This window comes from Notamacropus eugenii, chromosome 4, assembly GCF_028372415.1.
Source record: "Notamacropus eugenii isolate mMacEug1 chromosome 4, mMacEug1.pri_v2, whole genome shotgun sequence".
In the NCBI taxonomy this organism is placed as follows: Eukaryota; Metazoa; Chordata; class Mammalia; order Diprotodontia; family Macropodidae; genus Notamacropus; species Notamacropus eugenii.
This window is the reverse complement of record NC_092875.1, coordinates 60611485-60639347: the sequence shown is the minus strand read 5'-3', so window position 1 is coordinate 60639347 and position 27863 is coordinate 60611485. Positions and strand designations below refer to the sequence as shown.

The window sequence follows — 27863 nt, the reverse complement described above, 5'->3', positions numbered from 1 at the left end:
AAAGGCATCTAGAAGGCTGGAGTCAGTCTTTCCTCATGTATGGATCTGAAGCTAGGATTTTACCCACAACCTACAGAATCATCAGAACTGAAGGACTCTGAGTGAGTGCACTATTGACATTTTATGGATGAGGAGATAGGACCAGAGGAGAGAAGGCCATGATGTGCCCTAGGCCACACAGCTAGAAAGACTGAGGCCAGACCATTCACCAAAAGTATGGAAATGGCATTTTATTCTGCTCTTTTTGAGAAAGACCTTCCTGTGCTATGGGCCCAAGTGTTTGCAAGGAAACTGGGAGGTGAATGATTGTTTTTTAAGTCCAGACCTGCCCCCACTTCTCCTCTATTCTTGTCCACATGCCAGCTGGCTGGCCCCTGGTTTCACTTTAACTTGGGGAAGATTCTGATGAAGAGGATCATGCTGATGAAGATGAAACAGACAAAGATGAGCACGATCCATAGGAGCCAGTTGACTGACTTCTTGGCATGCTGCTCCAATCTTTCCGACTCTGTCTTCAGCTTCTCGAAGTTCTGGTCCGCCATTTTGATGGAGTGGGAGAGTGTCTGTGGGAAAGGACAGGCAGAAGAGGATGAGGGGGTGGCTCTGCCCCAGTACCCAGGGAAGCTCAAAGGTCCTACCATCCACACCCACACCTCTGAGGTTCTAGTCCAAGCCCTGTTGCTAAACTCCATGCCCTTGGGCAAATTGTTTTTCATCAGAGGGCCTCATTTTTCTATCTGTCAAATAAGGGAAATAGGTTAGATGATTTCCAAGCACCCTTCCAACTCTGATATTCTATGTTTTAAGACACCTCCCAATTCTGACTTTCTGTGTCCCAAGGGCCCTCCCACCTCTGACAATCTCTGTTCTAAGGGCCCTCCCAGCTCTGACATTCTGTGTCCCAAGGGCCCTCCCACCTCTGACAATCTCTGTTCTAAGGGCCCTCCCAGCTCTGACATTCTGTGTCCCAAGGGCCCTCCCACCTCTGACAATCTCTGTTCTAAGGGTCCTCCCACCTCTGACATTCTGGGTTCTAAGGGCCCTCCCACCTCTGACAATCTCTGTTCTAAGGGCCCTCCCAGCTCTGACAATCTCTGTCCCAAGGGCCCTCCCAGCTATCATGTTCTAAGTGCTCCCATCCCCCTCCATGCTGTTGCTCTGTGGCTCTACCAGCTGGAGACGCCAGCTGGGCATCTCGGGTTTCTTGTCGTTCTACCTGATTATCTTGTTTAATAACATTCTGTGCTGCCAGAGTGTTGTTCTTTAGACTTCGGGCCAAACTCAACATCTCCTCGGCCAGCTTCTCCTGGACACTGTGGTGATGCTGCAGCACAGCATCGAGCTCAGCAGCTGACTGCTTTTCATCTGATCCAAGGCCCCTGTGTGTGCAGAGGGGATGGGGGGGCGGGGAGGGAAAGGTTTGTTCAGAAAGAGCAAAGATCCAAACCACCAAAAAAGAAAAACTGCCTGTCCCCTTTGCCCCGAGGCAGGTGATACTGCTATTTATTCTAGGCTACATGTGTCTAAGCTCCAGGGTGAACACCATGACCTGGACTTCCCATACATAAGCAGAAAAGGCTTCTGCATAATAGCCACAGGCCTTTTCACTTATGGCAACAACAGAATTTCAGACACCTGTTCAGGACAGGGGATTTGCATCAGGTGAGTCACTTTCTCTAGTTCTCTGCAGGAATAACTAGGACGCTGACAAAAGTGGAGTTCCATCCAGAACATTAATGAAAGTTACTGGGGATGCTGAGCCTTAGGAAGACCAGATTTATGCAGCCAAGTGAGAAGTGTCCTCAAATATTGGAATCGTCTTCTAGCGCAAGAAGGATTAAACTTGTTCTGTTTGGCCCTAGAGGGCAGCACAATGGGTAGAAACTACAGGGGAAGTAGATTTGAGTCGGATATGAAGGTAAATGTCCTAGAGATGAGAGCTGTCCTTAAGTGGGATGGGCTAATTGAGAGGTTGTGAATTTCCTACCACTGATGGTACCAAAGCTGGCTAGGCTGGTCCTTTGTTAGATCTGTTGTAGGGACAGGGTTCATGCTACAGGTGGGAGTTAGACTGGATGGCCTTTGAGGCCTGTACATCTGTGAACTCCATGGGTCCCTTACAACATGAGATGAGGAGATAGTACCAAAGATGAGTCCCTTACGTTCGTTTCCTTAAGTTTAGGTCCCCAGAACCTGGAAGCAAAATAGACATTTGTCAGTTTGCAAGCTTTTACTATCCCCTTACACAGATGGGGTTCTCCTTTGTGAAACTTTCAGATCAAGTCCATTCCAAGGACCTCAAGTATTCCTGGAATTCCTATAGTTTGGGTCCAACAGATGATCCTAAGGTTTAAACACATCTTAAGCATGCTTTAGCCTTCTTTGTCTCCGCCCCAGCCCCATGACTGTGCCATATTCCTTCCTCACTTAGTGCTTTTGCTCACATCCTTTGTGAAATGCTGACTAGATGCTAGGAAGCCATTGCCTGAGATCCTGATGGGGCTTTCCCCCTGACCTCCTCTGTCTCACCCTTTGTCATGAAGCCCACTCAGCTCCCAGGGATCTCTCTTCAAACTCATGGTCTGCCCCCTCAGGGCCCTTGGCAGTGGAAAAAATCCTGGACTTAGGGGCTACAGATTTGGGTTTTTGTCTAGGCTTTGCCATGTACTAGCTGCATTTGGTTTGGTAAGCTGATTCCTTTCTGGGTCAATTTTCTCAGCTACAAAATGAGGGGGGATGGACTAGATGATCTCTAAGGTACCTTCTAGTGATGTGTTCTGAAGTCCTTCCTGGCCCTGGCATTCTGAGTCTAAAGGCCTTCCCACTCCTGATGTTATGGGTTCTAAGGGCCCTCCCAGCTCTGACATCCTGGGTTCTAAGGGCCCTCCCTGCTCTGACATCCTGGGTTCCAAGGGTCCTCCCAGTTCTGACACTCTCTGTTCTAAGGGCCCTCCCAGCTCTGACATCCTGGGTTCCAAGGGTCCTCCCAGTTCTGACACTCTCTGTTCTAAGGGCCCTCCCAGCTCTGACATTTTGTGTTCTACTGCTTCCCTCTGGCCTATGAGGTATTAACCTATTAAGGTGTTAAGATAAGTTTTCTGTGTGTTAGCCTGATCTACCACCCAGACTGTAACCCTCGAGGGCCTGGGTTGCGTCTCCTGTAACAATTCTACACATAGGGCTGGACTCATGGCACTCAAAGGGGACTCAGGAACCAGGCCATCATCTCCAGCCTGACCCCTCCCTCCTATTCTGCCACACTTTCAAAACATCAAGAATCTGGATTTCATCAAGGTGTTTTTTGTTTTTGTTTTTGTTTTGCTCCAACAAAGCTCATCTCAAGCCTTCAGTGACTTAGAAAACAGAGATGCTGTTGCCCTAAAAATCACTTGGATGAGGGCAATCTGGTGATGGGCCTCTGTGCCCTAAGCTAGATGGGGCCTCAGACACTGGCCATGCAGTCTAGAACTCAGAACCAGCCACAGTGCTTGCCCTTTATGTGGATGCCCACCCCCCTACACTTGTAAGCTCCTTGAGGGCAGGAATGGCTACATTCTTTGTTTTGGTATCCCCAGTGCCTAGGACATGGTAAATGTTTAATACATGGTAGCTGACTGACTGTTTGCTCAGCCAGTGTGGATCTTCAGATCCCAGTTACTTCCCTTCTCACAGTAAGGCACCAGAGGAAGGCTCTCAGCCCAACCTTCTCGGTTTAATGGGGAGATGCCGGATTCTGGGTCACACAGCGAGGCTAAACAAGAAAGCCCCTCTGGACTCCTCACAGATTCTCCTTCCCTTACGTGAACCAGCGTCTCCAATGAGGCTCAGTCAGTATCTTGAGCGAGTCAAGTCTCCCCCTGCTGTTGGCTTTTGGGAATAACAAGAGGCTTTGGCTCCCTTAGTCAACAGAGACTTTCTCCCCTGGACCACTTTCCAGGATGCTATCAAGGAACTGCCTGGAGTGGGGCTCACTAAGACTGAGAAGGTATGGGCCATTCCTTGTCGCTGTCCTAGGGCAAGACAACAGTTCAGGAACACAGACTGATGGGAATGACTTTCTGATACCACGCCAGGTTGTGAGACAACAGGATTTGGAGCTGGGTTTTAGAAAGCTTCGGATGTGATACCCTGGTTTTGCCAGTGGGGACACCAAGGCCGTGAGGGAGGAAACGTCTCTCTCAAGATCACACAGCTAGCAGGAAGCAGGGCCAAGATCTGAACCTACAGCCTTTGCCCATGTTCTTTCCATGACTCCAGGGTGCCAGCTTCGGGTAGCTGGAGGCTTTCCATCTCTGCAATGAAGATGGAAAGCCTAGGCTAAGCTGCCCAGGGCTTCCTTTGCAGGGCTCAAAGCAAACAGCTTGGAGGGGCTGCGTCTACTCACCACTGGTTGCCGAGGACTCCTAAGGGGAGAAAAACTATCATGAGAAAATGTCCTCTATCACCCGACTGACCCACAGAGCTCTGGCTAAGCAGCTGGCCAGAAGGGAAACACTAGGTCTCCTACCTGCACAGATGCTCATTATGGCCAAGGTCCCTCTGCAGAGGTGTGGCCTTAGTGGGGATCAGCCTGAGGCTTAGCAGAGGGCTCTGGGAAGGAGGAATTCTGATCCAGGGCCATACAACCCAATCTCTGCTTTCCTCTGGCAATGTTCCATTCAGCAGTTCCAGAGCCTCAGTCACTTGACCCACTTTCATAAACTTTTATCTTATTGGTCCCAGCAAAGAGTTCCCCCAAATTTACATGACACCTCTAAAATGAGGCCTTTTGGAAAAATGGAGAGAGGTCAGCAACATTGAGGAGCTGATGTTGGCTATTTCATTCAAGGGTGCAGATTGCAGCCTCCTTGTAGATAAGAAGGTGGTCTTGGAGGGTTGCTATGGGCAAAAATTTCATTTTCCTAGGGCCATCTCAATAATGAATCACTGAACTGAGCCCTGTTGGTCCTGGGGTGTTAGACAAACTGGCATGGGGCTTGTATTTGGCAGTTGATAGGATCTGCCTGAGTTTATACAGCTCTGACATCAATTATGGACTCCCAAGGTCAAACCCAGGTTACGTCCAGCTCTACAGGATATGTGACACATGCAGGGCGTGACAAGGGCAGGTGTTCAAGATGGGCTTCTGTGGAGGCCCTGAATGTCAGGATGAGGAGTCATCTGAATACCTTCTTTTCATCCCTATCTTCAAGTTATCACTAAGCCCCATCAAAGGGTCTTTTGAAACGTGTCTGACTCACTGGCCACTGCCCAGCCTCTCATCCCTGCAGACCTGGATCACATACACCAGCAGCCATCTTGGTCTTCCTTTTTCTCTTCCTTCTCTGCCCATCATGCTCCTCTTACTGGATCAGGCCAAAAATTCTCTGCCATTCGATGCCCTCCACAACCTGCCTTTTCTCCCCCAACATTTCTGCTTGAGCCAGGTTGGTCTCCCCAAGAGCTCCCGCATATCCCACCTCTAGGCTTTTGCCTATGCCCTATTTCTTCCCTCTCTAAATCTTCCCCATCATCAAGGCCTAGTTAACTCCCACCTCCTTCAGAAAGGCTTTCAGCTTCACCATTGTTGTTTTTGACAGTTTTTACCTAAGTGATTTCCGTTCTCATTACTTTATATTGTGGGGACAGACCATAAATCCCAGAGGGCTCAGAAGGGGGAGACCAGTTGGGTCTAGAGTGGTCCAAGAAGCCAGGAAGGGACTCTACACCATGTCGTCTGAGGATCAGCTGAGGGAGGTAGGGAGGCTGGCACAAAGAAGACCTGGGGGAAACCGTGATTGTTGTCTCCAAGTCCCCGAAGGGCTGTCCTGTGGAAGGATTAGCTGTGTTCTGCTTGGCCCTAGAGGGTAGAACTAGGACCAATGAGTGCAGAGTACAGGAAGGTGGATCTTGGCTCAAGGGAAGCTGTCCAACATGGAACCTTTGGCTGCCTCCAAAGGCATTCCAGCAAAGGCCAGGTCACCAGGAGGGGAAGGAGGAGGGAAGGCCGTTACTGCCCTGTGGTGCATTGCCTCAGTGACATACCGTGCCCAGCAGCTCGTTCCTCATTTCTCCTGTGTACCGAGCCCTGGTCTGTAGGTGCACCGTCTTGGTGGCCGGCACCCGTTCTTTGGTGGTGGTGGGTGTGCGTCCTGGGGCCAAGAACTGGTTGGCTAGGGCTTTCTCCGAGGAAGATGACTAGGGAGAGAAAAGAGGAAGGTGGGTAAGTATGGGGCACTGCTGGCTATATATACTCTTTGATCCTGTGACTCTTTTTTTGGGGAATCAGTGCCCCCTCCCAGGAAGGCTCCAAAAAGAAGTGAGAGGTGAGGTTGAGGAGGTGACTCACGTACACTCCATGAGCAATTCTCTTCCCCCTCCCCCTGCTTTGCCCCCGTGCTGCCAGGGATCCTATTATCAATGACAACCAGCTTCTGTGATGAGGATTTCCAGGACCCAAGTCTCATTTGTCTAGTCAGAGAGAGAAGCCTGAAAAGTCTCACCAAGTTTTGCAAACTGCTGAAATGTGGCTGGTTTGCCATGCTGTGCAGTGATTCCTTGTGCAATCCCTGGCAAGATGTTATTTTTTTCCACAAAGGCTTCTTGACACCTTTTGTTTTTACATTATTTTCATTTCCAAAATTCCTCCCTCCCATTCCCTTTAGCAGAGATCCAGCCTTTGTAATTTTAATTTAAAAATTAGATTTCAATTCTGCAAATGCTGATGATTGCCCATGGGAGATGTGCACAGGAAGTATGTCAGATGTGCTCAGGCACTTGTTGATGTGGCTCCCATGGCCCTCTCCCCAGGGCAGGACTGCTTGGGATGGGGGTGGGGAGGCCTGGTCTCTTGGCACCCCTGGCTTTGACAGCCATCAGCACCACCATGTCTATCTTCTTTCTCTGCTTTCATCTTACTGCCCCTCTACAGTTTCCATGAGGCTCTGGGATGGGATAGGAGATGGGGGGGTGGCCCTCCAGGCTCTCGACAGCAGAGGGGCTTGTACTTGCCTGGTACCCAGTCCCTGTTTGGGTCAGGATGGCTTGTGCCCTTCTCCTTCCTTCCCCCAGGAAGCCAGCCCCCTCCCAAGTTGGTCCAGGGCCTCCTCCCTGGTCCTCTCCTGTCCAGGGCCTCCAGGTGGCTGCAGCCAAGTCAAGGAAAAATCAACAAGATTTCTTTCCCCTTTCACTCCTTTGGCCACTTTGTTTTCCTTGGCTCAGCCCATGGAATGTGGCTTCAGGGCTCAGGTTGGCACGGAAAAGCAAATGAGTTAAATGTTAGATTTGAAAAGGTTCCCCTCCCCCTCTGGTCATCAGCCCTTCATGGCTAAGCAGGAGCTGGGGAAGCAGGGTCCCTCCCAAGGAGGCCAAGAGGGCAAAGCCAAAAAGCTTGTTCTGTGGCGCACAGCAAGGGGAAAGGTCTGATTAAGTGGGGCCCTTAAGGGAAGTGGAGTCACTGAGTTTTAAAAATTACATTGAGTTTCTTTAGCTTGATAAATCAAAACAATGTCCTCTGTGAGTAAATATTCAGTGAGTGTTTGCCTTTAAAAAATAAATAAAATTCCTTGGGCACACTCCCCACTGAGTGGTGCTGCATGTGCCTCTGGGGCCCGGGGGTGGGGGGCCTGTCCTGAGTGGGGATTCTTGTCAGTCACTGACCCAGACAGCCACTGAAAGCCCCTCCATCTGTGACATTCCAAAGCACTGTGCTAGGTGCTGGGGATACTGATAACTACCACCTACAACACTTTAAGGTGCTAACTGGCTAGCTCACAAAGCGGGTGGAGGACTGGATTTAGAATCAGGAAGACCCAAGATTATACCCTGCCTGAGACAGGGAAGCTGTGTGTGACTCTGGGCAAGTCCACTTACCCTGTGAGCCTCAGTTTTCTCCTCTGTAAAATGGGGATAATCACAGGCTTTGTGGGGATCAAATACGACAATATCTGGAAAGTCCTCTGCAAATGCTAAAGCGTGATATGATGCTGGCTGTAATTGTAGCATCCTTCTGTTCTTATCATCATCCCAACTGTTTTTATTATAGGCTGTATTAGTGTTACTAGCATATACTCCTTTGGATCCTCACAACAACCCGTAGCAGGCATTATAATTATCCCCATTTTGCAGATGAGGTAACTGAGGCAAACAGAGGTGAAATGACTTGTTCAGGGTCGTACAGCTGGCAAGAGTCTGAGGCAGGATTAGAAGTCAGGTCTTCCTGACTCCCAGGCCAGTCTTCTATCCACTGTGCCTCCTGGTGGCCAAAGAGAGAAACAAAAGAGTCTCTGTCCTTAAGAATTGTCCATTCTATTGGGGAACGGGACCTGTGGCCAGAGAAGTAAATATAAAGAATTCTGAAGACAGAGCAAGCAAACGCTGTCATCGGGGGGGGGGGGAAGGAGGACCCTAAAATTCACACTGAGGTCTCCTGACTCGAAGTGCAATGACTTATCATCTGCAAAATACTGTTTTTAATGTGAAAATGGATCACTGGTGGCACAGAAGATAGAATGCTAGACTTGGAGTCAGGAAGACCTGAGTTCTAGACCTGCCTCAGACCCTTGCCAGCTGTGTGACCCTACACAAATCACTTCACCTCTGTTTGCCTCAGTTTCTGCATCTGCAAAATGGGGCGAATTATAGGCCTTCTATAGGGTTGTTGTGAGGATCAAAGGACCATGATTCTCCGAGGTCGGTCCCTGTGACTGTGTCAACATTAGGAGCAGGCCAATCATTTTACTCACCAGTTTTTCAGCCTCCAACATTCCTTTTAAAAAGTCCACTTTTCTCGTATACTCATTAAGCATTTCAGGGGCAGGTTTACTGAAAAGCACAAAAAAGAAAAAATGTCACCAAGAAACCTGCCTCATTCTATCTGTTTAGCAGAGGTGACTCCCTGGAAATCATCCTGAACTAACTCCCAGAAAAGATGAGGTGGCAGCCCTCTCCTTCAGGAAGCCTTCCCCTGCTCCTCTGGGCTGCTGTGGACCTTATTCTCATACTTGCAAGGGGCACAGCACACTGGAGGAAAACAATGCGGGACAACGAGGCCTGGCTTTGAGTTTTGGCTCTTCTATGAACCAGTCAAGGGACTTTGGGCATGTCTTTTAACTTCCTTGAAGATTAAATTCATCATCTGTAAAATTTAGAGAAGGCTGGACCAGATGATATCTGAGGAAGCCTCCCAGTTCTGACATTCTATATTCCAAGGCCCCTCCCAGTTCTGACATTTGTGTTCTAAGGGCCCTCCCAGATGTGATATCCTGTGTTCAAGGGCCTCCCAACTCTGACATTCTGGGTTCTAAGTCCCTTCCCAGCTCTGACATCCTGGGTTCTAAGGGCCCTCCCACCTCTGACACTCTGGGTTCTAAGGGCCCTCTCAGCTCTGACACTCTGGGTTCTAAGGGCCCTCTCAACTCTGACACTCTGGGTTCTAAGGGCCCTCTCAGCTCTGACATTCTGTGTTCTAAGGGCCCTCCCAGCTCTGACACTCTGGGTTCTAAGGGCCCTCTCAGCTCTGACATTCTGTAAATAGATGCCAATAACCAGCTATACCTCCTTGGGCAAGTTCCAACAGAATGCAGGACATCAGTGATCCTTGAAGGCCTTTTGCTCCCCCCAGACTTCCCCCCACTAAAATGGCAAGCATCTTTCCTAATTAGCTGACTCAGACCAATCATGCTGAGTTGTTTTGGTTTGGTCTGGAACTATGAATTAATTGGTATAGGGGATCTGCCAGGAAAGGGCAACACTTCCTCTAGCAATATGGATCATAACCTGATGTCTGGTGCACTTGCTTTTAAAAATAGTTTGATAACTGGGTTTCAACAGAATTGGTTTCCTTTGTAATCCAATCTATTTTGCTTTGCCCCTCTAACAGCAGCATTCTGCAAAGCTGTCCCCAGGCTTTCCCAGACTGCTTACCCCAAAGGGCTCCAGGACATCCCGACTTGGAGAACAGAGCTGCCTGGGGTGCTGGGGAGCTAAGACTGGTCTGTGTGATCAGTTGATCATCACAGAGCTGGTAAACATCAAAAAGAAGATTGGAACCCAGATCCTCCTGAATCTTTCCCTAGCCACTCTACTGGGCTGCCTCTTAGCCCTGCAATGTCTGACCATAGTCTTACCTTGACTGTTCTTTCAAGGCTTGGAGCATTTCTTCCAGGGCAGCTACGTACTAAAAGCAAGGCAACACATTAGTGACTTGGTGAAAATGGTGGCCACCTTTCTTCTTTGAACCCTAGCTAAAATCCCACCTCCAACAATCCCTGAAAGATGCTGTCTTTCCTGGCTGGTGAAGCCCAATTTGGACTGTCTCTACTTTGCCTGTGCACGGCTGTCTGCATGTCATCTTCCCTGTTAGAATGTAAGCTCCTTCAGGGTACGGGCTCGTTTTGCCTGTCATAAGACTGTTGTTCAGTTGTGTCTGACTTCATGACCTCATTTGGTTTTTTTAGGGGAGGGGTTTGCCATTTCCTTCTCTAATGGGTTGAGGCAAATAGAAGTTAAGCTCCATAGCTGCCTCTTAGGAAACCAGAGGGGAAGTGACTTGCCCAGGGTCACACAGCTAGTAAGTGTGAGGTCAGATTTGAAAGTAGGTCTTCCAGATAGCTAAGTGGTGCTGTGGATAGAGCACCGGGCCTAGAGTCAGGAAGACTTCTCTTTCCAAGTTCAAATCTGGCATCAGACTCTTCCTAGCTATGTGACCCTGGGTAAGTCACTTCACTATTTGCCTCAGTTTCCTCATCTGTAAAATGATCTAGAGAAGGAAATGGCAAACCACTCCAGTATTTTGCCCAAGAAAACCTTCCAAAAGGGGTCATGAAGAGGTGGACGCTACAGAAACGATTGTATAATGTCATCTTCCTGATCCCAGGCTTAGCGCTCTATCCTCTGAGTCATCTGGTTGTCTTGCCTGCCACAAAGTAGGTACTAAATAAATGTTTTTTGACTTGACCTCAACATATTTGTTTTCGGCCAAACCTGTGATTTCATTAATTTAGGGCAGAGGAGTCAAACAGATTAAAATGTAGTTGGGAATTATTTAACAGAACAAGTAAAAAATATAGTAGCAAATAGATAATGTTAATATATGGTTTTCTAAGTTAATCTGCTATCACAGGGATCCTTATTTAGGAGTTAGTGGGCCCTCTTTATATTTGAGTTTGTTACCATGGGTGTGGGGAGTACCAGGTAAGGAAATATTCTGAACTAAGATGAGTGCCTTCTGGGTAATTTCCAGTCTTAGAAAATAGCCTCGGCCCCTCAGCAATGAGGTCAACGTGCAGTCAGTAAGTGTTGGAACCAGGATCTCGTTCTACTGCTCCAGGCATCCTTGGGAATGTTCCATACACTTCACATACTGCCAGACCTACGTAGGTCCTGGAGAGAGCAGACTCCCAGAACAAGGGGCTGTCTGAGCCCTAACCTCAAGCCTGCCCAGCTTCTCCAGTCTTCTCTGACTTTCTGAAGGCTTGCCCTCACTGGAGCTCCAGTGTATGGAGTTACAGTTTACATGGCATCTTCACCATGGCTGGTCCAGGGTCTCAGGAGGTGGTGAGGAAGCATTTGTTCCCCATTTCATACATGGAGGACAGATCAATGCAAAGGGATGTTGTGGATGGGAAGCAGCAAGGAGGCCAGACGGGTAGGAAAGCAGAGAAGAAGGGGCAAGGGGAGGACTGACATTGGATTGTGAAGGCCAAATGGGAGTCTGTATGTTATCTCAGGGGCTTGGGGAGACCATGCTCCTTCTTTAGCAGGGGGTGACAAGGTTGGGCCTGGACCTCAGGGTGAGCACTTTGGCATTGATGTGAAAGAAGATCAGAGAGGGAAGAGAACAGAGTCTATTCTGGCAGTCCAGATGTGATGGGATTAAGATGATAGCTAATGCCACGGGAGCTGATGAGATCATTAAAATATGGAGCATAGGACAGAGAGCGAGGAGAAGGCCCAGGACAGAGCTCTGGGGCTACCTACCTCCATGCCTAGGGGTTGGGGCACAAATGATCATTCAGCAACACTGATAAAACAGAGGCATCATACAAGATGTCCAGGGAAGACAGGGCAAGTGATCAACAGGCTGTAATGCTGCAGAGACAGAGGAGAGACACCAAGAAAAGGCACTGGAAAGGGTAGAGGTGTTAAAGAGGGAGGCTTTAGGAGAAGAGAGGTCTCCGTGGGGAGTGAGAGAGGTCAGGGAAGAGCCAAAGGACTGGACTGCAGCAGGGAAGACCCAGACAGCAAAGCTAGGTGACATTCCCCAGCACCATGTGGGCAGAAGTGGAACAGGTGAATGGTGGGAGTAATGCAGGCTTGGTTTTTGGAAAGAGATGAGTGGTAGATAAAAATGGCTAAAGGCATCTAAGGGCCAAGGACAGGGTAAAAGGTGAACTGGCAAAACTCTAGATTTGAAGGGGAGGAAAATTAATCCATCACAGTAGAGGTGATGGCCTGGGAAGGCAGGGAGGGGTGGAAGGACAGCTGCCAGTGGAGGACAGGATGGAGAATGGGTTTCAGGGAATAAGGCTCAGGATGAGCTAGAATAAGAGGTTATGGTCAGAGAGAGGAATCTCAGAGTTCTGAATTGTAGAGTTATTAGATCGTGAGCTCCCTGAAGGCAAGAACTGGTTCTGCCTCTCTTTGTATCTTTGGTGCTTGGAACAGGGCCTGGCACATAGTAGGTGCTTAATAAATGCTTGTTGAAACTTTGAGGTATCACATCACACTTATCAGATTGGCTAACATGACAATATAGGAAAGTGATAAATGTTGAAGATGAGGGAAAAGTGGAACACTAATGAATTGTTGTTGGAGTTGTGAACCAATCCAACCACTCTGGAGAGCAATTTGGAACTATGCCCAAAGGGCTATAAAACTGTGCATACCTTTTGACCCAGCAATACCTCTACTATATTCGTGAATATGGACCAATTTCCTGACCTCCATCTTTCTTTTCTTTCTTTTCTTTTTCTTTCCCTTCCCCAAACCTTAAACCTATTGTACTCTGAAGCCCATAGTTTAGACAACACTAGGACCCTGCCAAAGCTCTACTTAATGGCTGTTTTCTGGACACTCCTGGCTTAAGAGTGATTATTAATAGTAACTGTTGCTGTTTCCCTCCCAGCCTGATGTAGTTACTTTTCTTTGCCTCATTAAAGGGGCCATCCCCTGACTACTTCTTAAACAGGCCTATTTATTCATTGAATGGGCTTTACCTCACCCTAAGTGAGTACCTGAATAGACCTTGGCCTAAAGGGGCCAAGGTCTCCCATTGCATCCTGGGCCATCTCCAGTTATCCTGATGAATATCTGGTCACTGGATTCAGATGGTTCCAGAGCACAAGTGAGGCTGGTGACCTGCACAGCCCTCCCTCCCTCAAAACAAAGTCAAGTGCAAGTCATGTCATCATTTCTCTGATGGCATGGTCTTCTTTGGCAACGAAGGATGAACACAACAACAACAACAACAACCTCTACAAGGTCTCTATCCCAAAGAGATCATAAAAATGGGAAAGGGATCCACATGTACAAAATATTTATAGCAGCTCTTTTTATGTTGGCCAAGAATTGGAAGTTGAGAGGATGTCCATCAATTGCGGAATGGCTGAACAAGTTGTGGTATATAAATGTAATGGAATACTATTGTTTTATAAGAAATAATGAACAGGTGAATTTCAGAAAAACCTGGAAAGACTTGCATGAACTGATGCTGAGTGAAGTGAGCAGAATCAGGAAAACATTGTACACAGTAACAGCCACATTGTGTGATGACCAACTTTGATAGACTTAGTTCTTAGCAATTCAAGGATCTAAGACAATTTCAATAGACTCATGATGGAAAATGCTATCCACATCCAGAGAAAGAACTATGGAGTCTGAATACAGATCAAAGCAGACTACTTCCTTTTTGTTTCTTCTTTCTCAAGGTTTTCCCTCTTGGTTCTAATTCTTCTTTACAACATGACTAATGTGGAAATATGTTTGATATGATTGTACACGTGTAGCCTATATCAGATTGCACGCTGTTTTGGGGAGGGGGAAGTGAGGGAAGGGAAGAAAATTTAGAACTCAAAATCTTACAGAAGTGAATGGTGAAAACTAAAAACAAATAAACACATAAAATTTTCAAAAATACCTGTTGATTTGAGTTAGAGGTGAAACACACACATATACCGATACACAAATAATATAATACTGTATATATACGTATAGATACACATGTGTATACACATATACATACGTGCATACGTGTGTGTGTGTGTGTGTGTGTGTGTGTGAGTGTGTACCGAAGTGGAGAAGAAGCTGATGAGTTAGGATCTGAACTCCTCAAGAAAGAAATGACCTGGGGGCTGGCAGGGAACAGCCCCCAGGATCTGGATAGAGTAGTCTAACTGGACAAGGTGATCCTTCATGGAGGACAGGTGGCTGAGTTAAGTGGGGCAGGAGATGGGCCTGACAAAGGCAAGGAGGACATAGGAGGTGTAAGACTGTAACTCGGGAGAGAGACTAGGGTTGGATGTCTAGATCTGGGAGTCATCAGCGATAGTGATGATAGTCAAACCCATGGGAATTGATGAGGTCACCAAGACAAAGAGTGAAAAGGGAAGAGGCAGCAGGACAGAGCCTTCGGGACATCTACAGTGACAAGGCATGGTCTCCATGATACATTCCTTCTCCAGACCCAGGACGTTGGTGGCAGTGGGAGAAGATCTTGGGCCGGTAGGCCTGGCCACGGATGTAGTGTCTTCTGAGATAGCCAGATTTCTGTGACAGCAAGCAGCAGCAGCAGCATGAGGGGCTTAATAAAAGATACATAATGAGGGCTCCATAGGGTACTAAGGAAGAAGAAGGCAGAGTTAGGTAGGGACCTAGGAAGGATGAGGCTGATGTGGAAAGATAAAGGAGGAGGAGGGAGTGACGGTCAGGAAGGAAGCATGGGTCTGGGCAGCCTAGCACTCAACAATCCCTGAATCCCTGAGTGGAGCCCAAGAGCAGGAGGCTGTCACACTCTGTCCAGCAGCTAAATAATTGCCAAAGGTCTCTTTTCTCAATTCTGAGTGCTTCTCTACAGCATATGACACTGTTCATCACTCTTTCCTCCTGGATACTTCCTTTTTTTCTGGGATTTCATGATACTAATTTCTTTTTGTTTTCTTTTCTGCTGGATGCTTTAAAAATTATTTTTTATTCTTTTGGGGGGATTTTAAAATTCTGAACTTAGAGCACATAAATGCACATGTGTGCGTGTGCGCACATACACACACACACACACACAGAGCATTTCCATCCATACAGCAGGACACATACAAAAAAGGATTCTGTATGAAACTGTGAATGTTTCATATTTCTTGTTCTCTTTTGCCCCCTTCTTCTTAGTCTCCTTTGCCAGTTCTTCATCCAAACCATGCTTTCTCTCTCATTACAGATGTCCCAAAGGTTCTGTCCTGCAGTCTCTTCCCTTTTCTCTCTACACTCTCTCACTCAGTGACCTCATCAATTCCCATGGGTTTAATGATCATCCCCACTGCCAATGACTTCCAGATCTAGACATTCAACCCTAGTCTCTCCCCTGAGTTGCAGTCTCATACCTCCACTGACCTACATGTCCCAAAGACACCTCAAATTCAACATGTCCAAAGAGAACTTATCATCTTTACCCTTAAGTTCCGCCCCTTCCAAGTTTCCCTGTTTCCGTGGAGGGTACCATCATTTTTCCAGCTAAGCAGGTTTGCGACCTTAGTGTCTTCACTCTCCCTCACTGAACATCAACAGTCAGCTGCTGGATCTTGTCATTTCTTCCCCTGACCATCTTTTGCATCCATCCCCTTCTCACTACTCACACAGCTCTATCTTGGTTCAGATTCTCATTACTTCTCACCAAGACTACAGCCCCAGACTCCCGAGTGGTCTCCCTGCCTCCTCTTTCTCCAGGCTAATCCTTTTTTCACACGCTTAGTCAACAAGCATTACTAAGTAACGTAAGTAGAACTTACTTTGCATATACCAGACATCGCATGAAGGACAGGGGATATAAGGAAACACATACATTCTAATGCAAGTAACCATGTATATACAAGATGTATACAGAAGGAAGGCACTAACAATGGGGAGGATTGGGAAATGCCTCCTGAAAAAAGTGGGGTTTGAGCTGAGACTTAACGAAGCTAGGGGAGCCAGGAGGCTGAGGAAGGAGGGAGCATCCCAGATAAGGGGGTGCAGATATGGGTGCAAATGTTGGTTGGTTGTTGTCCTTCATCTTCAAAGAGGATCAAAATAACACCACTATCGTAAAGTGAAATTTCAGTGTGTCCGACTGTTGGGGGTGTAAGCTCAGTTCCATGTGGACAGTCTCGGGCAGGTAAAGGTGAGAACTTCTAAACCTTAGAGTTCTCATGAGGCCCCCCAGGGAACAGCAGGGAATTGAGGTGTGAGACCGGGATATCGCGTGCATTTCCACCTCTTCCCGTGGGAAACGTGATAGGAGAGAGCATCCCCGCCCTCGAGATTGGCCCAGATCTGGGCACACCTATTGTTATCTAACAGGCACGGTATTGAGGTGCAAACGATGCGGCAGGAGAGCTTAAGTAGGGTCAGGAAAGCCCGAAGGCACGCTTAGCACTGAGGGGCCCTTACAGGACAGAAGGCCCCTCTTCCTTCTTTCCTCTCTTCGCTCTTCCCTCTCCCCTCTCTCCCCACTTCCACTTCTGCTTTCATTCTCTTACTGTAAGATCTTTGCCTCCTTGGGAGATTTCTCTCTCTCCTAAGGAAGAGTTCCCCCTGCACATGTAACCAAGACCCTGAATAAAGCCTAACCCTTGTTCGACTCTGGAAAGTCTCTTCTCTCATACGTTTATCCGGTTTGGCCAGCCGAAGACCTGCGATAGGTAAGGTAAGACTCGGGTAGCCCTCAGGCCTCTAGGCCTGGCATCCGACTATGGCTGATCAGACCAATACGAGCTTGGAATGCTCTACCACAGGTTGGGCACAGATAGTCCATGTGAATATTTGGGGTGGATATTCCAAATTTGTGCATCCTGCGTTTACTTTGTGCTGTCTCAATTCTGCTTTGCTCGAAGAGCACAGCACCTTTTCTTATGTGTGCATGCCATGCTGAGCAGTCCTGTGCCAGTGTCTCCCATGTTGCACAGTCAAATCCAAAGTTCTTGAGAGAAACTTTGAGAGTGTCCTTGTATCGTTTCTTCTGGCCACCATGTGATCGCCTGCCCCATGCAAGTTCTCCATAAAATAGTCTTTTTGGCAAGCATACATTTTGCATTTGAACAACATGACCAACCGATTGGAGCTGCACTCTCTGAAGCATAGTTTGAATACTTGGCAGTTCAGCTCGAGCAAGGACTTCAGTGTCTAGTACCTTGTCCTGCCAGGTGATCCTCAGAATCTTCCTAAGACAGTTCAAATGGAAGTGATTCAGTTTCCTGACATGGTGCTCGTAGACTCTCCATGTTTCACAAGCATATAACAATGGATCTGTAGACCTTCAGTTTGGTAGTCAGTCTAATACCTCTTCTCTCCCAAACCTTTCATTGGAGCCTCCCAAACACTGAGCTAGCTGTGTCGATGCATGCATCAACCTCATTGTCAACGTGTACATCTCTGGAAAGTACAGTACCAAGGTAAATGAACTTATCCACAGTATTCAAAACTTCTCCATTTGTTGTAACCAATGGTTCCACATATGGATGGTATAGTGGTGGTTGATGGAGCACCTGTGGGTTTTTTTGTGTTAATTATCAGGTCAAAATTAGCATAGGCAGCAGAGAATTGATCCATACTTTGTTGCATCTCAGCTTCAGAGGCTGCATTGATTGCACAATCATCTGCAAACAGAAAATCACGCACCAACACTCCCTCCACTTTGGTCTTGGCTTGTAGCTTTTTCAAACTGAAGAACTTACCATCAGTACAGTAGTGGACCTTGATACCATGTTCATCATCATTGAAAGCATTCGTCAACATGGCTGAAAACATCATGCTAAAAAGTATGAGAGCAAGCACACAACCCTTTTTCATTCCATTGGTGACTGGGAAGACACGAGAGCATTGTCCACTATCCAGAACCCGAGCAAACATGCCATCATGAAATTGACATACAATAGTGATGAACTCGGGGCAACCAACTTTTGACATAATTTTCCTTAAGCCCTCACAACTAACAGTGTCAAAGGCCTTGGTCAGAGCTACAACCATTGTGTACAGACCTCTGTTTTGCTCCTGGCATTTTTTCTGGAGTTGTCAGGCAGCAAACGTCATATCGACTGTTTCACGGCCCTTTCTGAAGCCATGTTGACTCTCAGGTATATGACCATCTTCCAGGTGAAGGATTAGCCTATTGAGGAGGACTCTAGCAAGAATTCTGCCAGCAATGACTAAGAGAGAGACGCCCTGTGATTGTCGCAGGACAATGTATTTCCTTTACCTTTATAGAGATGGACAATGGAGGCATCCTTGAACTCCTGGGGGATAACCTCCTCTTGCCATATAACCTGGAAAATTTCAGTCAGCTTTTGTATGAGCAATGGTTCCCCCACCTTGTAAATCTCAGCTGGAATAGAATCAGCACCAGGTGAGGGGAGAAGGGAGAGGGAGAGCTCCGTGTGAGGAATGGACGTCAAAACCAGGACAGGATAAGAAGAGGAAAAATGGGAATGCGACCCCCAATTCTAGCTCTACCAGGCTGTGTAACCTTGGGCAGGGCATTAAACTTGGCAGGATATCAGATTTCTTGTCCGAAAAAACGGGAAGTGGGGAAGGACGGACCAGACAGATTGTTCTCACTTTACATTCATTGATTTAGACCCTAGGCCTAAAATGCCTTCCCTCCCTCCATCCATCCCTCTCCTCTCTAATTAATATGCCACTTCCGGGGGGGGGGGGGGGGGCAGGACCGGAGCGGGGTAGAGCCAATCAGGGGCCAGGAGGGCGGGACCGTGCCTCGGTGGGGGCGGGGCGGCGGTGGGCACACCTCTGCCCCTTCTAGCCTGGGGTCCCCCGCGGCGCCTCCCACCTTCTCCAGGCGCCACTCGCTCGGGTCGCGCTTCTCCGCCGCCAGCGCCTCGCAGCGGCACAGCAGCCGCACCAGGTTCAGCTCCAGCCGCGGCACCGCCATCACCGTCCCTGCGCTGTCGCCAACTCCGCCACGGCTCAACCAAGCACGGGCGGAAGAAGGCGCGCCCGCCGCCATATTAACTAAGGGCGGGAGGAGGTGCTTCCGCCGCCATGCCCGCTCCAGCCGAAGGCGTCTTGACTCTAGGCGGAAAATGACTGTCGGTCTAAGAGCTACGGGCGGAAGAAGCGGTTTTACGACCATACTTAGTGCGGGCGGAAGGGCATTCCGAGCTTCCGGTTAACCGCTCCGCCCGCGCCATCTTAGTACGGGCGGAAGGGCATTCCGAGCTTCCGGTTAACCGCACTAGCCGCGCCATCTTAGTACAGGAGGTAGATGATGGCGCTGGGCAACGTTACCACCGTAGGTGGAGTCTGGCACCATCTCACCTACTGGTAGGAGTTCCTGTCGCCATGTTACCTGAAGTCTTCCAGTGGCTTTCTCATGTTCCCCATCACACTCTACTTCGTAGGATTCCTGAATAAACGTCAGCTTTCTTTGCCAAGCCTTCGTCCATTTCACGCATGCTAACTACGGGGTCGCAATGGGTACAGTGTTGAGACTGGAGTCAGAGGGCCCTGGGTTCAAATCCACCCAAAGACACAAGCTCTGGGACCCTGGGCAAGTCACAACCCTCTTTGCCTCAGTTTCCCCGTCTGAAGAAATGGCAAATCACTCCAGGAGCGCTGCCAAGAAAACCCCAAAAAGGGCTCCCAGAGAGTTGGACACAACTGAACAAGACCTTTGTCCATCCAGCCCTGACCTCTCTCGAGCTCTAGTTCTAAAAGGAACGACCAGGGGGTGTAGTATAGAGAGCGCTGGGCTTGGAATTGGGAGACTTCAGCTCTAATCCTCCTGAGAACATTGACAAGCTCTGTGGTCCATGACGTTGTGAGCTAGAGGGCAGGGACTATCTTTGTAGCCTGTCTTTGTATTATTCTACAGTGCCTGGCACACAGTAGGCACTTAAATGCTTCTTGATTGTTCCTGGGCAACTCCTCTACCAGCCTCAGTTTCCTCAACTGTAAAATGTAAGAAACTAATAGCACTTACCTCCCAGGGTGATTAAGATCCAATGAGCCAACATTTGTAGAGCACTTAGAACAGTTTCTGGCATGTTCCTTCCCCCCCTCCCCTCCTACTTCTAGTGTCAAATCCCGACTGTCTTTTGGACATCTTGAACTGGTTATCCCATAGTTATTTCAAACTCCACATGTCCACAACTGAACACATTTCTTAACCCCCAAATGCTTGACTCTTCTGATCTTCCCTAGAAGACACTATTATTTCAAGATTGGTATCATTCTTGACATTTCACACTTCCTCACCTCCAATATCCAATAGTCTACCTTCCCACCTCGCCTATGGTGTGCCTTTCTCTCCATTCACACAGACACCGCTTCCCCGGATTAATCGAGCAGGCTTGGGGTTGATCTCCTTGCTTCATTCCTGAGCGGCTACGGTGGACTTTTCTAAAGGTTATGTCTGACCAGTCCCGTCCCCTCCCCCCCAGAGCTCTAGGGGCTCACTGTTAACTCCAGAATCAAATATAAATTCCTTTGTTAGGCATTTAAGACCAGTTAGAGGACACCATCATCTTCCCAGTCCTTCAGGCTTGCAACCTAGGAGTTAAGCTCAACTCTTCACTATCTCTCACCCTCCCATACCAAGGGCTGTTGATTTCCCTTCTGCCACCTCTCTCAACTATTCCCCATTCTCTCCTCTGACACTGCTACAACCCTGGTGCAGGTTATCACCTCATGCCTGAACTTTTGCAGCAGCTGCTGATGGGTCTGCCTGCCTCAAGTCTTTCCCTACTCCAATCCATCCTCTATTCAGCCACCAAAGTGATTTTCCTAAAGCACATGTCTGACCATATCATTCCTCTACTCAACTCCAGACATTCCCTGTTACCTCCAAGAGCAAATACAGAGTGCTCTGTTTGACATTCAAAGCCCTTCAAAACCTAACCCCATCCCACCTCTCTAGTTATCTTACACCTTCCTCCCTAACAGGTACTCTTTGATCCAGAGACATCGTCCTCTTGGCTGTTACTAGAACAAGGCACTCATCTGTCAGCTCTAGGCATTCTGTCTGGCTGTCTTCCATGCCTGCAATACTCTCTCTCCTCTGGTCAGGCTACAGCTGATCTCCCTGGCTTCCTTGAAGTCCCAACTCAAATCCCATCTTTTACAGAAAGCCTCTCTCAATTCCTCTTCATTCTAGTGCTTTCCCTCTGTTAATCATTTCCTATTTATCCTGACTAGAGCTTGGATGTTGTCTTCCCCATTAGATTGTAAACTCCTTGAAGGCAGGAGCTGTCTTTTGCCTCTTTTTGTATCCCTAGTGCTTAGCACATGCCACAAATTATTAATGTGAATTGATTGATAATGTGGCCCCTTCCAAACTTTCCAATCTTCCTACCCTTTCCTCCTGTTCACACACTCTTAGGTCCAGCTACCCTGGCCTTCTTGTAGTTTTTCCAACACAGCATTCCATTTCCTTTCTCTTGGCTTTTGCCCTGACTGTTCTTCAAGCCTGGAACACTCTCCCTCTTGGCCTCCATCTTTATTTGTTTCCCTGACTTCTTTCAAGAGTTGATTTGAATTCTACCTTCTATAGGAGGCCTTTCCCAGTCCCCCTGGCTGCTAGTGCCAACCCTGGGCAAGGGAAACTGAGGCAAACAGGGTTAAGTGACTTGCCCAGGGTTACAGGGGTCTTCACCTTTCATCTACTTTGCACATAGGGGGCAGCTAGGTGGTGCAGTAGATACAGCACCAGTGCAGAAGTCGGGAGGATCTGAGTTCAAATCTCACCTCAGACACTTGACACTCACTAGTTGTGTGACCTTGGGCAAGTCACTTAACCCCAATTGCCTCATCCTGGGTCATCTCCAGTCATCCTGATGAATATCTGGTCACTGGATTCAGATGGTTCTGGAGAAGTGAGGCTGGTGACCAGTACAGCCCTCCCTCACTCAAAACAAAGTCAAGTGCAAGTCACGTCATCATTCCTTTAATGGCATGGTCTTCTTTGGCAACGAAGGATGAACACACACACACTCTGTACATATGTTGTTCATACCTCTTGCCATTAGAATGTGAACTCCTTGAGGGTGGGGACAGCTTGCCTTTCTTTAATGCTGACTACCTGTGGGCTTCCCTTTCAATCCAGTAAATAGATGGAACACCCACAGTGTGCATGGTACCGATACTGGGTACAGACATGAAACAATCCCTAACCTCTAGGCATTACATTAGCGGGCACGATGGATAGAGTGCTGGACCCGGAGGCAGAAAGACTTGAGTCCAAATACTCCTTTAAACACTTATTTGCAGTGGGACGGTGGATAAGTCATTTAACCTTTATCTATCTTGGTTTTTTCATCTGCAAAATGAGAATGAAAATAGCACCTCCCCGCAGGATTACTGTGAGGATGACATTAGGTATTTGTAAAGTCCTTTGTAAACTTTCGTAAAGCACTATATAAAAACTAGCTCTACTTAGTGTTCTTTGGAGGAGGGGTGAGTGGAGAGAATATAACAAAAATAGCTAAGTCAGGATGAAGAGTTTTACCACTGTGGCTCATGTTTGATTCCATCAGAGACCCAATTCTCTCCATGGAGATCAGCATCTGGCCTCTAGCTTAACAGGGCCGCCCGTGAAGGAAGGAAGCATTTAGTAAGCACCTACTATGCGCCAGACAGTATTAAGTGCTTTACAAATATGATTCTCACATAACCCTTGTGAGGTACATGCTATTATTTTCCTTATTTTATAGTCAAAGAAATGGAGGCAGAGTTTAAGTGACTTGCCAGGGTCCCAGAGCTAGTGTCTGAGGTCAGATCTTCCCAACTCCAGGCCTAGCACTCTGTCCACTATGTCACCTAGCTGCCTCTTGAATCTGAATCTTCTTGGCTCCAAAGTGGGCCCTTCATACCAAGGCTGTTGCTAGAAAGTATATACAATGTCATGTTAAGCAGACAGTACTAATGATGGGAAGAGATTAGGGATTAGGATCACAGAATCAAAGAACCAGGGGGGAGCTCCAATATCACCTACTCCAACCTCCTCTTTTTAGAGGAAGAAAAGGGAGGAGGTCCAGAGAAGTTGGACATGGCATGGGAACTTGACTCTTGGAGGAAGTGAAGGTCTCTTAAGAGGCATGAGGAGGAAGGGATTCTGGGGTGGGGGGTGGGGGGTGGAAAAGGGAGAATAGGGAAAGCCTGAGAAGAGAAATAGAAATGAAATGTCACAAAGGTGAATCAGCTACTAGGCAGGCCCATTTGACTGGAACAGAACATGCCAGAATAGGAACTAATATGAAATAAGACTGAAATATAGAATATAAGATTACACTGTGAATTCCTTGAGGACAGGGACTTTTTTCTGCCTCTTTTCATATCCCCATTGCTTAAAAATGTCTGGCACATAGTAGGTGCTTGACAAATGTTTACTGACAGACTAAATTTGCTGAGAGAAAAGATGGATTTTTATTCATCATTTTATTCCCAATGTCCTACTAGGGCTGCATGAAGTAGGTGCTTGAGTAATGGTTGTTGAATTAAATTCAGTTGAGTAAACATTCTGGCTGCCATCTTGTTCAGGCCAGAAACTTCCCTCTTTTACTGAATGTTTTCCAAAGTCTATTAAAAGATGTCAGAATTGGAAAGAATCTAGAGATCAAGTAGTTTAATTCTCTCATTTTGTAGATAAAGTAAAGCCCACAGAAGGGAAGTGATTTGCCCAAGGAGTCATGCTCAGTCCTTCTGACTCAATCCAGCAGATCCACTGGTCTCCTCCTAGAGGTAGCTAGTGGATGGCGCATTGGGCCTGGAATCAGGAAGACAAGAGTTCAAATCTAGCCTTCGACTAGTTCTGTGACCCTAGTCAAGTTATTCTGTCTACTTCAGTTTCCTCAACTGTAAAATGGGGATGATAATAATAGTACCTATCTCCCAGGGTGGTTTTGAGGATTAAATGAGATCATTTGTAGAAGCTCTTGGCACAATGCCTTGCACATAGTAAATGGTATATAAATACTGGCCCTTATTACTATTCATTTTCCCCATGGGCAAAAACCAGTCCTGTAGAATTGGCAAAGATGCTAAAAGATGGGAAAATTGTATTGGAGGGGATGCGGAAAGGCAGCTGGTGCTGACAGACAGAGCAATGAACTGGCTCAACTTTTCTGGAAAACAATTTAGGGTTGTGAGAGTAAAGTTGCTGCATTGTTCATAACCTTTTTCTTCAGAGATCCCACAAATGCAGGATTATTGATTGCAAGAAAAGACTCAAAGGTATAAATATGTTCACAGCAGCATTTGTGGTAACAAATATCTGTCTAATGCTTAAGTGGTTGAATAAACTATGGTATATGAATAGAATATTACTTCCTCATGAAGAATTCACAGACACATGGGGAGACATATGTGGTACAGTGAGGAAAGCAGAATCCAAAGAACAAAATATACAGTGGTGATATATGTCCCCCACACCCTCTTAATTCTAGTGCCTTCCCTCTGTAAATGATTTCCTACTTATCCTGTATACAGTCTGTGTGCACATTATTTGTTAGTTTGTAGTCTCCCCCCATTCCCATTAGACTGTGAGTAGGCACCGATTTTTGCCTCTTTTTTATCTCCAGTACTTAGTAAAGTACCTGGCACTATTACTGCAGGCACTGCATTAAATGCTTACTGATTGAATAAAGTGATAAAATCAACAAAACTTGAGTCAAGTTCAGTAATCAATGCCAGTGCCCTATGGTGAGAGTAGAACAACACAGTCTATCTTTTGGTCACCACTGTAAGCTATTTTGGGAATGTTTTTCCAAATGGGGTTTGTTGGGAAGCGTTCCCTGGGTCAAAACTAAATGTATCAATAAACTTAACAAACCACTGCTATAGTTTCTTCTACTTCAGTCTCTAGCACCCAGATGGGGGTTGACAGAAGCTGGAGAAGTTAAGGGCTTATCCTGTCCCATGCCCAGAGTGTCTGTCTACCTGTGCCTGAGTAACTCTTACCCATCTGCCAATACTCAGCTCAAATCCCAGACTTTAGCAGGTGACATTGACTCCCCTCCACTTTTCTTCCAGCTTGGTCAAATGTCTGTCAAGTACTTACTGGCCAGTACTTGGTTTTGATGCTTTCCCTTATCTCTACCATGGCTCCCTAGTCCCTGGTTGTGAATTCCATAGGCCATCACCTTCCAGTTGGTTGGCAAAACCAGGAGAAAAGAGAGGGTCAGTGACTGACTGATTTGGCATCTTTCCATCCTCTATGGGCTCTCAGAACAGTAAGAGGTTCATCCTCCAAAGGACATTTGTATGAGTACTATCTCTAATTCAAGTCAACACCTTCAAGTGGATGTGGACAAGAAAATTCATCACCTGGTAAAGGGCATCTCCATAATTTGTTAATAATAGATGACATTTATGTACCACTTTATAGAAATTATATCATTTGATCCTCACACAATCACCATTTATGGATGAAGAAATCAAGAGAGGTTAGGTGACTTGCGTGTGGTTGCAGAGTTAGTAAGCACTGCAGGTGGGATTCAAATCTAGATTCTTCTGTGCCACAATGCCTCAGCTAGGACGCCTAATTTAACAAATGCTTATTACATATTTCCTATGTCCAAAGTTCTGCGTAGAGTGATGGGTTACCTCTCTAGGAGGAAATAACTTTTGGTCTTCTATATTTGCTTTGGGTTTTCTTTGTGACTGGCCTGTTATTTCAGAGCTGCAGGGAGTTCCAGATAAGAAACTTCTTATGCAGATTAACACTTGCTCTGCGACGTACATTCTTTGAGGTTCCTGGGCCCACTGAGAGGTGAAGACAGACCCAGTTACACAGCCAGTAGAAAAGGGTCAACAACAGGGCTTCCTGATGCTCAGGCCAGCCTTCTATCCATATCACGCTGCCTCTTAGGTATAGCAGATACCAGACCCTGATCAGAAATACTTGTGCAAATTTTTTCCTCCCAATCAATCTTTTTTTATCTTAGTTGTACTGATTTGTTTGTGCTATAGATTTCAAATTTCATGGAACTGGAATTAATCTGTTTTGTCTTTTGTGATTCTTGCTTGGCCTGTGAAAGGCTCCAGGTTCTCCTCAACTTTTTTTTTTTTCTAAAAGCATTTCTTCCTCACCTTACCCTAGTTTTCTTTAAGTTCAGGTGTCACCTTCCAGATGAAGCCTTTCCCCTTTTCCTGATTCACTACGATCTATCTACACTGTATACTCCACTCCATGCACACCCCTCCTCAAAACTAGCTGGTAAGCTCTGAGGGCAGGGCCTCTCCCCTGCCCCTCGATTTTTGTCCTGGAATCCCCAAAGCCCAGCACAGTGCCTGACACCTAAGTAGCTATTAAATGACAAGAAGAATCTTGGTCTCCTTATGCCTAATCCTCCAGTGTTCTTTCCACTGCTCTGGATAACTAACTTGGTAGAATAGCTTTCTACATGGCATTTTAAAGATGCTTTGACAGCCCAGGTTTGTAGCATTCAAAGGCTCAGGACTTAAGGTCTTAACCGGTTGGGCAGAACAGAAAGAGAAGCAGACTTAGCAGCCAAAAAACATGGGCTCCAGTTCAGGCCCTGGCTCTTACTGTGTGATGAGTAAATGCAACTCCATCCGGTATTTAAGTACCTACTATGTGTACAAAGCACTGTGCTCCAGGATACTGAGACAAGGCAAAAAAATCCTTTGATCAGGGGTTTTTTTTTCTTGAGGAATTTTTGGAGAGGGGTCAGGGAATATGGTGGTAGTGATTGCTGGCTGTAACTCTGATTTCTTTGCTAATGAGGAAATCCCCTTTACCAGTGCAGACAGGCAGCTGGGAGTGTTGACTGGGACGTAGAAGTGAAATGACTTAAAATGAGACCCTCCTGAACTGTGTAATTCAGCTAGGCTGGCTGCCTCTGCTTTCCTCAAATGCAATACTCTATCTTCCATCCTTATGCCTTTGCACTGGCCATTCCCTTTTATTAGAAACCACCCTCTTCTCATCTCCCTCTCTCTTCAAGTTGCCGCTTTGGCAACATCTTCCATGTGCATCCTGATCCTCCAACTCCCATTGTGTTTTTTCTCTCAAGCCACCCTGTGTTTAACGTACGTGTGTATATAAACACGTGCAATTATTCACTTTATGCTTTTTAAAAAATATTTGTCTCCCTCAGAATTCAAGCTCATTGTGGATAGGGCTTTACTCTTTTTCCTTGTATTCCCAATGCTCAGTAGGGCCTGGCACCATGTCGGTGCTTAATACTTGGTGACTGATGGATTATCTCCTACAGCTGCTGAAATGTTTTGCTCAGGGGAGTGACACGCTAAGATTTGTAAAAATTACTTGACCTCTTAAGGTCTCCTTATCTGTGGGAACAACATTGTTCACATGAGCGCTCTCGTTGGGTTTTGAGGATCAAACGTAAAAATATTTTTTTGAATTGTCAAGTGCTCGATGTGAGCTACTAAAATCTCACTCCTTTCCTTATCAGATTCATGTTGAATTGGCTGAAAAATGTTTCCAAGTATGTTACAAAACCACATTTCTGCCCCCTTTAACTACTGGGCCTCTCATGGGTAACACTCCTCATCAAAAGTTTTCTCCTCTTGGTTAATACAAGAAAATGTCAGCTGACCTCACCTCGTTAGAAGACAAACAATTGTGAGAAGGACGTTTCATTCATTTGGAGGCTCAAGTCATTGATTCGTATGTGGATGTTCAAACTGTTCTTCCCCACTGCTGA

General features: G+C 46.9%; 1 protein-coding gene across 2 annotated transcripts; it reads right to left on the bottom strand.

Annotated features, from left to right (window-relative positions):
* Window positions 1–215: 215 nt before the first annotated feature.
* On the bottom strand, window positions 216–27814 carry USE1 (unconventional SNARE in the ER 1). Of its 2 annotated transcripts, none has more exons than XM_072601296.1 (8): window positions 27761–27814; window positions 10107–10156; window positions 8724–8802; window positions 6025–6177; window positions 4385–4403; window positions 2163–2193; window positions 1217–1379; window positions 216–563 (listed from the first exon to the last, which is right to left on the bottom strand). In XM_072601296.1, the coding sequence occupies exons 1-8, from the start codon at window positions 27797–27799 to the stop codon at window positions 381–383; spliced, it is 717 nt and encodes a 238-aa protein (XP_072457397.1). In that variant the 5' UTR covers window positions 27800–27814; the 3' UTR covers window positions 216–380. The 2 variants fall into 2 exon arrangements, with proteins under 2 accessions (XP_072457397.1, XP_072457396.1); XM_072601295.1 differs by lacking the exon at window positions 27761–27814 and adding an exon at window positions 19007–19281.
* Between the last annotated feature and the right edge of the window lie 49 nt (window positions 27815–27863).

Excerpts from the sequence above, each read along its gene's own strand:
- USE1 (XM_072601295.1), bottom strand. The coding sequence starts at position 19,183 with ATGGCGGCGGGCGCGCCTTCTTCCGCCCGTGCTTGGTTGAGCCGTGGC. Across the intron at positions 8,803-10,106 it reads GCCTTGAAAGAACAGTCAAG|TAAACCTGCCCCTGAAATGC; the intron begins GTAAGACTATGG and ends TGTGCTTTTCAG. Across the intron at positions 1,380-2,162 it reads CTAAACTTAAGGAAACGAAC|GGGCCTTGGATCAGATGAAA; the intron begins GTAAGGGACTCA and ends CTGCACACACAG.